Below are 14,492 nucleotides of genomic sequence, written 5' to 3'. Positions count from 1 at the left end.
CGCACTGAGTTACCATGTCTAACCACAAATATTACATCTGTATTTTCTTTAATATCTCTTTACAGTGCAATAATTGCTTCAAATTGCTCTTGCACCCGCAGCAGCGCCTCAATTTCTATAGCGACTATTCGCATTGCGTCACTTGTCCTTATTGCGCCACGCAGGACACACACTTCGTCAAGCCGTTGAGCTTCTGCTACACCAAGAGCAACGTGTTGCGCCACCAATCCATCGCATAACATGAGGCCCCGTTGGAGCCCACGGAAATGCTGGCGGCAGCAACAACAGCCACAACAACAACAGCAGCAGCAAATACTGCCAGCATTGCCGCTCCAACGGCCAATATTAGAAGCAACAGCAACACGAATGATAACAACAACATGCAAACGAAGAAAATTGTGCTCTACAATCCAACAGTGGATTACTCAGCACCGCTGCAACAACAAATCAATCCGGACATCATCGGCGCACATCCGCATGCACAGCATTATCAGCAACAACAATGCAGTGGCGGCGGCGGTAGCGGTGGCAGTGCTCCAGGCAACACCATACACAATACAAATCAGGTAAGACAGCCACTACAACAACTGCAACAACAACAACAGACCCAGCAACAGCCACGGTTGTCCGCATTTGCGCCCGTGTCTGCTGCACGTCAGTCCTTAGCTGGTTTGGCAGCTGCGGCAGCACCAACCGCTGGCGTGCCAACGAGCGCTGGCATTTCATCATCACAGCAGCAGCAACAGCAGCAGCTTCAGCTACAGCAACAAATGTTGGCAACACTAGCACTACCGTTAAAATTAAGTGAACAATGTAATTTAAGTAATTTGCATTTGAATAGTTTCGCTAATGAAATGAGTCCGATTAAATCTGGCCTCGAACAACAACAACAACATAATAATATTAACAACAATCAGGTGGTAGGGCAGTTAGGACGCAATGTAGGCGCCAATGGTTTAGTAGCAAACAATAGTGTCGGTAGCAGTATTAGTAATTTATTAATTAGCAATAATTTAACAACGACCGCAACAACAGCAGCAGCTGCAGCAGCAACAGGAGACGGTGCAATGTCTTTATTGCCAGCCACCAGCAAATTGAATGCTTTGTGGGGTCAACCGCATGCCGCAGGCAACGCATATAATCACACAGTTGGCAACACTGGCGCTGGCAATCTCTTCAACAACTCCACCAACAACTCAGATGCCATCTCAACGCTATGGGGCTGCGCCTCCTCGTCCGCTTCCAGTGGCGCCTCATCCACCAGCGGCTGCTCAAGCGGCTCCGGCTCACAGCCATCGTTGAGTCCCACCTCCACCACATCAACGCGTCCGGACTTTCGCAGCAGCGCCGGCAATGGCAAGGAGCCACTCTGGCCGTCGTCACAACAAATTTCACCCAACAACAGCAACACACTCAGGGATACTTATTACACCGCCGCAAAGGCAGGTGTAGCCATAAACGCAGCAAATGTGTTGGTGGACGGTAGCGGCGCTAACGGCAACAACACTGACAGCGTACAGCAATCAACATCACCCATCTCCACATGCTGCTCCTCCACCTCATCATCGGCCTCGTCGACTTGCTCATCCGGTATGGGCTCCAACGCTGGCCTCGACATCGGCACTTGGCCCAACTGCAAGCTGCAGAACTATTTTGCCGCCGACAGTTGCGGCAACACCAACAACGCCGACGATGTCGCACACTTTGCCAAGATCAGCAATATTTGGGATATACCAAGCGCAACGGCCAACACAACCGCACGCACCGCTGATCTGTTCAACGATCTCTGGTGCAACAACACAGACAGCAGCGCTGGCACGCGCATGAACAACAACAGCAACACAAATGCTGAATATGAACTGTGCGGCGGCGATTCCATTGACTTCAGTGATGCCTCCAGCATTTGGCGCACCAACATAACGGCCACCGCCTCAGCTGGTGCTGGTGCTGGTGGACGCGTGCAGCCCAAGCAGCTGGCTGCAACTGCAATTGCTGGCAACAATAACAAAGCAGTGCGTGCAAATCTGGCCACTGATGTGGATAACGGTGGAACAGAGAGTGAAGCTAATGGCGCCGCATGCATGCAGTTGTTCTCCGAACAGTTTCTCAACTACATAAACATAATGAATTACACGGATTAAGTACGTCAAGCTGTTGGACGGGCATAACTTTAGCGCAATTGTTAAAAAGTACATAAATAATTGATAAAAGTGTGGAGAGATAAATATGTAAATGGCATAATTAAGGAAACTAACCAAACAAAGTAATGTGAATGAAGCGGAAACATAACGGAGAAAGCACGAAGACAAACATAATTGTGTGTTTGTTGTAGCAAAAACATACAAATGTGTGCTAAAAATATTTGTTTTTGTAATGCAATTGTGATTGATTCGTAAAATTCGATCGGAATTTTGCTAAAAACTGCAGTTAGGTTGCACAACAACAACAACTGCAAACTATGTATGATAACAGAGTATATATATGAAATAGCATTGTTATTTAGTAAAAGAAATAATAATACTAACAACTTTTTTTTTAACTGAAGTAGTAACTGTTTACCGTTAAACGAAGGCGAAAAAGTAGTACATTTAGTTTAGCTTATTTTTTTAGTTGTAATTTTACTTTTCACACCGTTGGAAAGCAACAACAGTGAAACATTTTGCATTTGCCATAGCAGTTGGGGGTTAAAGAAATGTTGGTGTGTTAAAAAAAAAAATTAAAAAATATAAAATTTTTTAAAAATAAAAAAATTTATTTAAATTAAAAAATATTAAATTTTTTTTTTACAAAATTGTTTTCGCAAAAACAACATTTTTTTGTTATTATTAAAAATAAAAAAAGTTCTTGCCACACAAGTTTATACTTTTTTAATAAATAAAAACAATATCAGCATTACAATATAATTACTTTACCATTATTTTATCTCATTATTAATTAATATTTGTTTAAGACCCGCTTAATGGTTAAATGCAAAATGTTTCGCATACTTGTAATAAAAAATTATTAATTTTTCAAAAAAAAATTTTTTTTTTTCAAAACCAAAAATTTGAATAATTTTTTTATAATATTTAAAAACGTTTTAGTTCAAAAAATATTTTTTTATTTTCAAAAAAAAAATTATTTGAATTATTTTTTTTAGTTAATTACCAAAATATGATTTTTCTATTAAATTTAAATTTATGTGAATTAATTTCTTTTAGTTAAATTTCGAAAACTGCAAATTTGTGTACATTTCTGTTTTTATGTTAAAAAATAATTTTGTTGAATTTAATTTGAGAGTTTTATTTAAATCAATTTACTTTAAATTAAACTTAATTAGTTTAATATGTTTAATTAAGAAACTTAGTTTATTTGTGTGCACAACATGCAGCTTTATAGAAAAAAGCACGTGTGTCAGTGGCAACACTTACTACTTTAAGCTATTAAAAATGGAGTATGCTTAGGATTTTTAAAAGAAAATTTACCAAATATTTTTGTTAGCTTAAAAGAAGAAGAATAACTTAAAACAAATTAATTACTACAAAACATCACTAATTTGTGTTTTAATTAATTCAATAATTAATTAGTTTATTTTTTCGTAGCAATTTATAAATCATAAATTAGTGTTACTTTCCATTTATGCTTAATTTAAACGAATAATTAAAAAATTGCTGTGTTTTTCAATAAACATAAAACTACTTTTTGCAAATAATTAATGAATAAATATTACATAATGTAGCTGTGTATTCAGCTGAGCGCAATTGTCTTGCAGAAAAAAAATGAGAAAAGAAAAAATTAAAAATGTTAAGTGCAAAAAAATCCCAAATTAGTTATAAGCAGCGCATAAGTAGCTATGCAAAATGAACTTTAGTTATTATTTGATTGTAACGATTCAACAAAACATCTTTACCTTAGATTGGTAATTATAATGTAGACCGACACTCGCCACAAGGACAACATCAACGATAGATATTTTTTGCACTGCATGCAGCTTCGCAAGTTCGCGCTGGAAAATTTTGTGGTTTGGTTTGTTATGGTACAACTGAAGTTTCGCGCCGAAAGGTATGCTATGCCGAGCAGTTTATTGAATTCCTAATTTCCGACTGCTGCGAGCAAACATTTTGTTATTTCCACATTTTCCATACAGTTATACTAACAGTTTTCTTCACTTTTCGAATTCAAAAAAATAATTTCACGCCAGCAAACGCCGTCGTTCGACTGTTGCAAATACGCCAACTTACTGTAAATAGCATTTTTTTTTGTGTAATCCCCTTTTGTTTTGCATACAATATGCATCTTGGCGGTGTATGCACACACCACACACACTCACTTAATAGCGCAGCGTGATCATATTAGTTGTAAGTTACCCCAACTCCCCCCTACCTACCCACCCACTTACTCCCTACAGTACTTGTAAAGCTTAAAAACTAGTATAAGTCGTTTTTCCAAAATTTAAGGGTATTTGTGTAGTTTCCCCCCTGTAAACTCTTAGTTGTTAGCATTCAGTGTCGTAAACATAATATTAAATTAGTATTTTCGTATAAAATTAATGAAAAAAAACAAAAAAAAATATATGAACAGATAACTGTGTTTGTCCCAAGGAAGTTTGAAACAAAAAAATAATCGAATTGATATAAGGAACGCCCACATGTGATCTCTTTCAAAATTCGCTTATAAGCATAGTTTTAGGCAGTCAGTGCACCCCCCAAATTGTGAGTTGTGTCATTGACACTGGCAATTATTGCCCTTTGAACTTTGAATTGTTTCGCTTAATTTCATTTTTCTTTTTCGTTTACTTTAAATAGAGCAAGCTTAGTGTTTTTGTGCGTTGCGCTTAAAAGTAGGCAACGCTTTTGACTCATTTCAACTGTGCATGGTAATTGTGATATTGCTTAGCTTGAAGAGTCACTTGGCGTTGTGCTACCAAAGCGCACACACCGTTTCAACATTGTGATATGCAGTTGTTGCATTTCTTTGTGTTTGTAGCTTGTCTCTAATTTCGTTTGTGCGGGTGTGTCAAGAATTTTTTTTTTTTTTCATTTATTTTATGTGACAAACGCACACAAAGAGCGGATTGAAGTTAACTAACTAACTGAAAGGAGCTGAAGTTATTTTTTAGAATAGAGTATTTGATTTGAATTTTTTATAAGAATTTGAGTTCGATTTCATTTATTTATATTTTAAATTCCAGAAAATTAAAATGAATTTTATTATTGTTCTTTTTTCATGTAATATAATAATTTTTTTTTATTAAATATTTTTTTTCGTTTAAATTTTTTAATTTAATTTTTTTGATTACTTGTTTTTACATTTATTTATGTTTTTTTTTAATTTTTTTTTCGTTTAAATTTTTTAATTTATTTATTTTTTCCTTTTTTAATTTTATTCTTTTTTTTTCATTTAATAAAATAATTTTTTTTAATTTTTTTTTTTTCGTTTACATTTTTTTATTTATATATTTTTTCCTTTTTTAATTTCATTATTTTGTTTACTTTTTTACATTTATTTATGTTTTTTTTCGTTTAAATTTTTTAATTTTATTTATTTTTTTTATTATTTTTACTTTTTTATTTAATTTAATTTTTTTTTTTACATTTTTTTTATATATATATTTATGTTTTTACTTTTTTATTTATTTTTGTAATTTTTTTTATTTATTTATTTATTATTTATTTATTTATTAATTTCGTTTGTTTCTCATTTATTTATTTTAAATTTTTTTCTCTCTTTATTAGTCATCTTCAACCTCCGCACTTTTTAAATTTTGATTTCTGCCACTCTCTCTTGACCCCAAAATTGTGAAAATTCTTTGGCAACCAAAGTGAAATTAATTGTGAAACTCGTTCGAAACGAATATTTCGGATTAGGAAATAAAAAAAAAATTAAAAAATCTGTGAAGCAAAAAATTGTGAATTGAAATTTTTAAAATAAATGTATTAAAAGAGTTGGTAATTTGCAACGGCGGCTCGCGATTGTCTGCGCAGTATTTCTCTTTTTCATAAACGCCTGCAACATGTTGCACAGTGTTGAATAATTTCATTTCGAATTTTTAAAAACTGTCTTCTTCTTTTTTTTTTTTTTTGTTCATGAAAACCTTATAATTAACCTAAATTTATTCCTCTAATATTCCAAACCACGAACCAACAACAAATAAAACAAAGTTGGCGATTTGCAAGCTGCATGCAATGATGCACTGCTGCAAATAAGGAATTGTGCATTGCGCGCTGTTGATTCAAATACAAGCGGTTAAAGCGCGCAAAATAGTTCTAAGAAGCGAAGTGCCAATTATCCACATTGTCCAAAATGTCAAACCCTATTTGTAGTTTTAAAATTTACTCCACACTAAAATGTAAGTTAAACACACCAACACACACACCACACACATGCAACAGTTAGGTATAATTAACGCTAAGCAACAAACAAAATTTAGCAATTTTAAGCAAATACATGAAATGAAAATTTTTTATAAACAAAACTATACTTATGCACATACACAGTGACATACATACATACAAGCAGAGCATAATTGTGCATGTGTATATCTATGTATATGAGTATATGTAAGTCAGCCCATAATTCAGTTTAGCTATTTGCGCAAAATAACTGTTTACAAATTTTCGTTTATTTTATTATTCGAATTAAAATTTTTGTAAAATAATTTTATTTTCCAACACAGTGTTTGTTGTAAGTAAATTAGCAGTTGAATAAGAAAATTAGTGCAAGATTTATACTAGATATATAGCATACATTTTGTACATACACACATACATACATATATTATACATAAATATATGTGTTAGTAAGTAATAAGGAGTTAAGCGTGATGCTTTTGAGCTGTAAGAAGAAGAGCTGAATTTTTTTTATTATAATAATATAATTTTTGTTTTTGTAATTGAGTATCGAGCAGTGAAAGCAACAAAAAGTATCAATGTATTTTGTAGCAACAAAAGTAAAGTAACGGTTTAAATTTTGTAACTGTAATACGAGAATATACTTACCCACCATTACCACCAATTACATAACACGATTAAAATAAATAAATAACTTTAATACAAAATAAAAAATAAAACAAAGAAATGTAGGCAAGTTACAAGACAGAGTTACATACATACATACATATAAACAGTTATGTAGCACATAATAATAATTAAATTTTTTTAATACAGTTATATAAACTAGTAAATATAATTCTCCTTTTATGACGGCAAGTTATCGTTTAGTTTTTTGCTCATAAACTGACACCGAGCATATTTGCAATAAATAACTCAACTAATAAATGAATTACAAGTAACATACATACATATAGTGAAAGTTTAAATAGCAAGTATGCAAAAAAAAACTAAGCAAATTTCAATACAATACAATAGTTAAAACACTACCATAGTTAAAGTACATAGCGCATATAAATTAAAGTAAAAACAAGTAAAAAAAGTAATAATATTTAAAGCGAAAAAGCAAGCAGTTTTTTCTATTGATAATATATTACCTCTTAGCAAAAGTTTAATGAAATCTAATCTTAATAAAAACGCGTAAAAACAGTAACCTTTATTAAACAAAAAAAAAAAAAATGTTGGCATTTCATGAATAACGGCATACTAAGTTAGACAACTGCAATTTCATATTTATGTAAAACAAAAACAAAAAATAAATAGAAACTAGTAAATACTATTGCAATACACAGCAGGCACACAAACAACAAAACACAGTTATTGAGTTGTTACACAAACACTAATCACTAAACTAACTTTTTTTTACTTTCACAACTGAATTCCTTGAAATTGTACCCCAAAATGTCTAAGAAAGTTGAAAGTTGCTTTTAATAATGCATAAAACCAATTTGACGACTACATAAATACACTGAGCCCACTAAACAAAACAACATATAGCAAAACCAAATTCAACATAGCGAAACACACAGTAGAAAAAAAGAATTTTTTAATAAAAAATATTTAATTTAAATTTTTTCATTAAAAAAATAATAATAGTGAACAAGAAGCGTGTCGACAAATATATTTTTCGTTAATTTTTAATATTTTTTTTCTTAAATTTTGTTTCGTTTATTTTTAATATTTTGTTCTCTTAAATTTTTTTTCCAAATTGCCAAAGAAATAATTATTTTTTCAGTTTTCATAAAAAAAATTACTTTCATACAAGTTGCATGAATATTTATGTACGAAAAAGCGCGCGCTCGAATTTTTTTTTACAAAACAAAATGCAAACACTTAATATTAATTTAAATTAGACATCTTCATATAGTTTGGTTCTTAAATATACTTAGTTTATTTCTAAATTACTACTATTTTACTTTTAGTACGCTAATTTCTATATAATGGTTTGTGCAACGCTGTCTTTCCAAAAAATTAACTAGAATTTTTCTTTCGGAAGTGCGTGCAGCTGCAGAGGAATTAAAGCGCGGTCGGGAGGAGTTGATTTTCGTTACTTTTTTAATTTAATGATTTATTTTTTTATTTTTTTTTAATTAATTTATTTAAATGCAAACTTTTTTAATTTTTTTTTCAAATTTTGTTCATTTTATTTTATAATTTTTTTTAGTTAGTTAGTTAGTTTTAATTTATTTTTTTTTTAAATTTTATTTTTTTATTATTTTTATTTTTTATTATTTTTATTTTTTGTAATTATTTTATTTTTGTTTTTTTTCCTTAATACTTTTTTATTATTTTTATTTTTTGTAATTATTTTATTTTTGTTTTTTTTTTCCTTAATACTTTTTTATTATAATTTTCCCTTTTTTGTTTGTTTTTTTCTTTTAATTTTTTTTTACTATAATTTTCACTTTTTTTAATTTTTTTATTAATTAATTTTTTTATTTATTATTTTTTTTAAATTATTTTATTTTATTAATTTTTTTTAATTATTTTATTTTATTAATTTTTTCTTATTATTTTTTATTAAATTTTTTTATTTATTTTATTTTGCTTCTAAAAATTTGTATAAAAATTAATAAATCACTTTTACTTCCAAAACGTTTTAATACCTCTGCAACTTTCGCCACTCTCTCAGATCATCTGATGACAAAATGTACAAACTTTGGAAAGGCACAAGGGGCGCATAACACACATTGAAATGAAAATCAATATTTTAGTTAAAATTATACATTTATTTTTATTACAGAAAATTACGTTTTCTTTTTCTGGCGTTTCTTAGCCAATTTTTCTATTTTTAATATTAAAAAAAAAAATACTTTGTGAAAAAGTTTATTTGTGTAACATTAATTTCATAAAAAGTAAAAAAAAAAACAAAAACAAAAACACTAAATTATAAATTAATTAAAGAAAAATTATATTAATATGTAATATGCAGCACTACTTGTTTGTTATATTTTAGTTAAAATTATATGAACAATACAGCTAATACAGTGATAAACAAATACATACAATATAAATGTATACATACAGACATAAACACTAAGAAATATACGCAGACATATGTACGTTTATGTAGTTGCGAAAACAGCTGCTGGAAACATTAAAATACACGTTTCGGCAGCATTGCAACATTGTTGCCAACATATAATGTTGCTGCAACAAATGTGTGTTTAGCAACATGTTGCTAGATTTGAAAACAGCAGAATTTCCTTTGGTATTTATGACTACATGCATTTGCGTGCAACAACAATGTTAGCAGCAAACAGTACACGCTCACATACATACATACATACATACATACATACAAAAGAATTTCCATATGCAGTTGAAGATCTTGTAAAACTTAAGTAAAGTAAATGCTTAAATTAATTAAATATTGTGAATTATGTGTAATAATTTCATTGTACCTACATCCTTGGCACTTTACAGTGTGACAATGTAATTTAAATTTAAATTTAATTTTTTAATTAACTCCAATTTTTGTGGAACAAATTAAAATGACCAAATTTTAATTAAACAAAAAACACCTACATACATACATACATACATCTAGTATAAGAATTAAATAATTTTTTTTCTTAATATTAAGTGGAAAAAGCCCAGTGTGTAACTCTGCATTAAAGCATACATACATACATATGTACATAGCAATATGTATATGTATTTATATATGTATGTTCGCAACACTTTTCTCCTCTAATCCTCCATTTATACTCTATTAAACAAAAACAAAAAAGCATTTATGCATTTTATTGCACTTAAAAATAATTAGCAACAAAGCAGTAAATAAGCAAATTGCATATACATTTATGAAAACAAAAACAAAAAACAAAAACATTTCTATGTATACAAATTAAGTACAGTTTTCTACATGTTTTGTAAACTGTCTTTGAAAAGCGTTAGTTTAGTTTATTTTTCGCAAAAAAAGAGTGAAGAAGAAAAGCATATTGAAAAGCAGCGAAAAGCAGTAAATGTGAAAAACGAACACTATTTGTGTATGATACGCATACACACGTGCATACATGCATAGTTATATGCTTATATTCTATTAATGTAATTTAGATAAATATTTTAGTTGATTTTGTCTATTAAATAACAATTTAAAGCATTATTAATTTTAATGAATTCTTGAATAATATTGCAAACAAACAAACAAAAAGAACTACAACAACAACTTGAAGCAGGCAAAGCACATATGTATTTAGTGCTTTTTTATACATATATATATATATATTCATTACATTATATTATCGATTAATATTGAAATTTTTGTTGACTATTCAAAATATTTAATAAATTATTTTTTAATGCAAAATATAATTTCTTGTTTCATTTTCTTTTACATATATTTACACCGTTATTTTCATGTATTCTTCTTTTGAAGTTCTAATTGGTTTGTATTTGAGTTATAGTTGAATTTTTGTGCTTGCCAGTTAATGGTGAGAAATTATTTTTTTTTTTTTAAATTATATTTATTTTAATTTGTTTTTTCGGCAGAATACGAAATTTTTCCTAAATTATTTATGTTATGCATTTATACCAGATTAAATTAAAATTTAATATTTATTTTTTTTATTTTTTGGTTTCAGAAACCGAAAATTAAATTTCGTTTTTTTTTTTTAATTTAACAAATATTATTTTTCTTTTTTTTTTTTAATTCAATATTTTTTTGCTTTCATGCACTAATTTTTAATTAAATTTTATAGCTAAATCTAAAAAGTGTATCGAACACTATTTGTTTTTGTATAGGTTAAATTTTCAATTTTATTTCTATTTAATTACATACTTATTTTTTTCTCTTTTTTTACTAAAATTCTTATGTTATTATTTATTATGTATTTTTTTTAAATTATATTAATTGTTTTTTATTTAATTAAATATCTATGTTTTATTTAAATTTATTTATATTTTACTAAATCTTAATTTTTTAATTTTATTAAATAATTTTTAAATAAATTTTTATCTTAATTTTTTTATTTTACTAAATTTTACTTTTATAAAATTTTAAATTTTATTAATTAATTTTTAATTAAATTTTTTTATCTTAATTTTTTTTTTATTTTTATAAAATTATAAATTTTATTAATTACTTAAAGTTTTAAGTTTATTTTTTATTACACTTAAATTTAATTTTACTAATTAATTTTTGATTCAATTTTTAATTTTATTTATTTATTTTTAGTAAGTTAAATTAATTTTTTATCTAAATATTTGTATTTTGCCATTTTGAATTTTTTTATTTTAAATTTTATTAATTTATTTTTAAATAATTCAATAGTTGTTTTTTGTTTTAATTATAGTTTTATTTAACTTAATTTTAATCTTATTAATTAATTTTTTTTTATTTTTAATTTTATTTATTTATTTTCTATTATTTTTTATTAATTAAAGAATTATTTTTTTCTTGAGATCTTTTATAATTTTACTAAATTTTAATTGTTTGTTTTTAATTTTATTTGTTTATTTTTTATTAATTAAATTAATTTTTATTTAAATTTTTTTATTTTACCAAATTTTATTTTTTTTTTCATTTTCAATTGTTCAATTTATTTTTAATTAATTAAATAGTTGTTTTTTTGTTTTAATTATATTTTTTACTTAATTCTAATCTTATAAATTTATTTTATTTTTATTAATTTTATTTATTTATTTTTGACTAATTAAAGAATTATTTTTTATCTTAATTTTTTTTTCATGTTACTAAATTTTTTTGTTTTTAATTTTTTTTTTTTATTTTTAACTACTTAACATTTTTTAAGTTTATTTTTATTATACTTAATTATAATTTTATTAATTAATTTTTGGTTCAATTTTTAATTTTATTTATTTATTTGTTATTAATTAAATAAGTTTTTATCTTAAGTTTATTAATTGGTTTATGTTTAATTAAATATTTATTATTTAATTAAGTTTATTTTTATTTTTATTTTACATAATTTTAATATTATTATTATTTTTTAAATTTTATTTATTTTTTTTTTATTAATTAAATAATTATTTTTTATCTTAAGTTTATTTTATTACTAAATTTTAATTTTTTTTAATTTTATTAATACATTTTTAAGTAAATAAATAATATTTTTTTAAGTTTTTTTACATTTAAAATGTTCAGCTAATTTGTTAATTTTAATATTTTTTCCATTTAATCAACATTGTTTCCCCCCACCAAGCGTTCGCTTTTCATATGGCTTTTCAAAAATTAAACTTAAAGCATAGACCATTTTTCGATATACCTCAATAGATCATTGTATTAGTAAAACCTTATTATAAATAATATTTAATCTATATATTAGTGAATAATTAATACTAATAATCTACAGCATACAAAGCTTCAACTTGTAGAAGATAAAGTAAAAAATGAAATTAACAACTTCTACAGCTGAATATTGTCCTCAGTTTCATCAGATATGAAAATAGGCTTCAACAAAAATACATAAACACTTAGCATATACAATACCATATATATGTATGGTTATATGTAATATTAATTAGCGCATGAGCAAGAGTTTAACAGGATTACGTAGGAACATATTAATCGCAAAATATGTAGCATAACCGTTAGTTTTACGCGACGCCAACTCCTCACAGTGCAGACAAACTAATAGAGCAGAGCAACTCTAGCAGACGATTCCTACAAAACTTGTCTAAAAAACACTCATACATATACAAACACACACATAGTTTAGTTGCGTATTACGAAATAAAAATAGTAAATTTATTACTTAAATGCTAATTTCACGCTCGATTCACTCTCTAATAGACCTACTATTGTCATTATTTGTTAGTTGTAATGCATTTTTTAAAGCTATAAGGTGTAATATTTAACGCAAGAACACAAGGTTCTTTAGTATTTAATATATTTAGTTTCTAGTGCAAATAGTACATTTAAATTTTTATAATTTTTCATATTTTTTTTTTTTTTTTGATTTTGTTTCGCATACATTGTGACCTGTCCCCTTTTTGTATAAGTTTAGTTAAATATTTAATGACCTTTTTTATTTTTATATAAATTGTTGCCCAAAAAATTGTTGCAGTAAAATTGGTTAAGTGGTATGAGAAAAGTGAGGTTAGTAGAGACTTGGAGACGCTTCATATATCATATAGGATCATCAAAACAATACGGCGACTTAAAAAATTTACGTGATTTGCGATTAAATGTGCTTTTCAATGGCCATAATTTTCAAAAGTTCCGCGCAACGCTTTCGTATCTCTACAAGTTCAAGATTAGTCTTTAAATATAAAGTTATTATATGACAAATCCTAAAGATAACAAAAGGAATGCTAAAATAATAAAGTTCATACAACTTTTGGTTTCTTTAGGTGTTTTTAAGTAAACTTTAGACTCTCAAAAATTTTCCGAGCATTCTCTACTTTGACTCCAAGCTCTATATACTGTTCCAGACACCATTTCCACCAGCCAACCACTAAGCAACAATTTGTATTTGTATTCCTGTAGTTCAATATTTGAAAGCTGTCACGAAGTAGCCCAAAAAGCGCGTTCGTAGGTGCAGCTTAAAGCTTTTGAAGCCTTTTCCTTTTGAAACTTTGCCCAAAGTACAAACCTTAAATAAAAATTTGCTAATGAAATTCTTAGACCTTATTCGATTACTCATTACCTGATTTTTTAATTGCGTTTATGCGTTAAAGTTAAAGTTTAGTTCGATTTATTTGCAATATTATATTATATAAATTATATTATGTAGCAAGCTAACAAACAAACATACATACAAACATATATATGAGTAAATAATACTATATATGTTTATGTTTTTTAGAAATACACAATCGTTTCTATTGTCACTTTAGTTGAATTCTATTAACTCCAAAATGCGTTTGTTTGAAGAACCCACACCCACTTATATTACAAACACGCATTTGTATTTGTATTTAGATGAAGATGCAGACACAGCTAAGGCTGTTGCTGAAATTCGTTTGAAAATTCACATAATTTTTAACGAGTACCTCCTACCTCTTAAAATGCTTTTATTAAAACATAAATACCTTACTACAATACATACATACATACATACATACATACAAACACTAATGTAATACTCACTAACATATATAAGTAAATAATTTTTAGAAAACCATTAAAATTAGTAATTTTTTTAAACATGTGTTAAT

General features: G+C 27.3%; 1 protein-coding gene across 1 annotated transcript in view; it reads left to right on the top strand.

Annotated features, from left to right (window-relative positions):
* The window catches only part of LOC105209557 (headcase protein), a 191,327-nt gene extending 186,325 nt beyond the window's left edge, over positions 1–5,002 (top strand). Inside the window, 1 exon segment of the mRNA XM_054236137.1 lies at positions 66–5,002. Within this exon segment, the coding sequence (XP_054092112.1) occupies positions 66–2,141 (2,076 nt within the window). The 3' untranslated portion in view covers positions 2,142–5,002.
* The last annotated feature ends 9,490 nt before the right edge of the window (positions 5,003–14,492 follow it).

Source organism: Zeugodacus cucurbitae, chromosome 2, assembly GCF_028554725.1.
Source record: "Zeugodacus cucurbitae isolate PBARC_wt_2022May chromosome 2, idZeuCucr1.2, whole genome shotgun sequence".
NCBI classification, from domain to species: Eukaryota; Metazoa; Arthropoda; class Insecta; order Diptera; family Tephritidae; genus Zeugodacus; species Zeugodacus cucurbitae.
The sequence above is the reverse complement of the archived record's forward strand: the minus strand, read 5'-3'. Positions and strand labels throughout refer to the sequence as shown.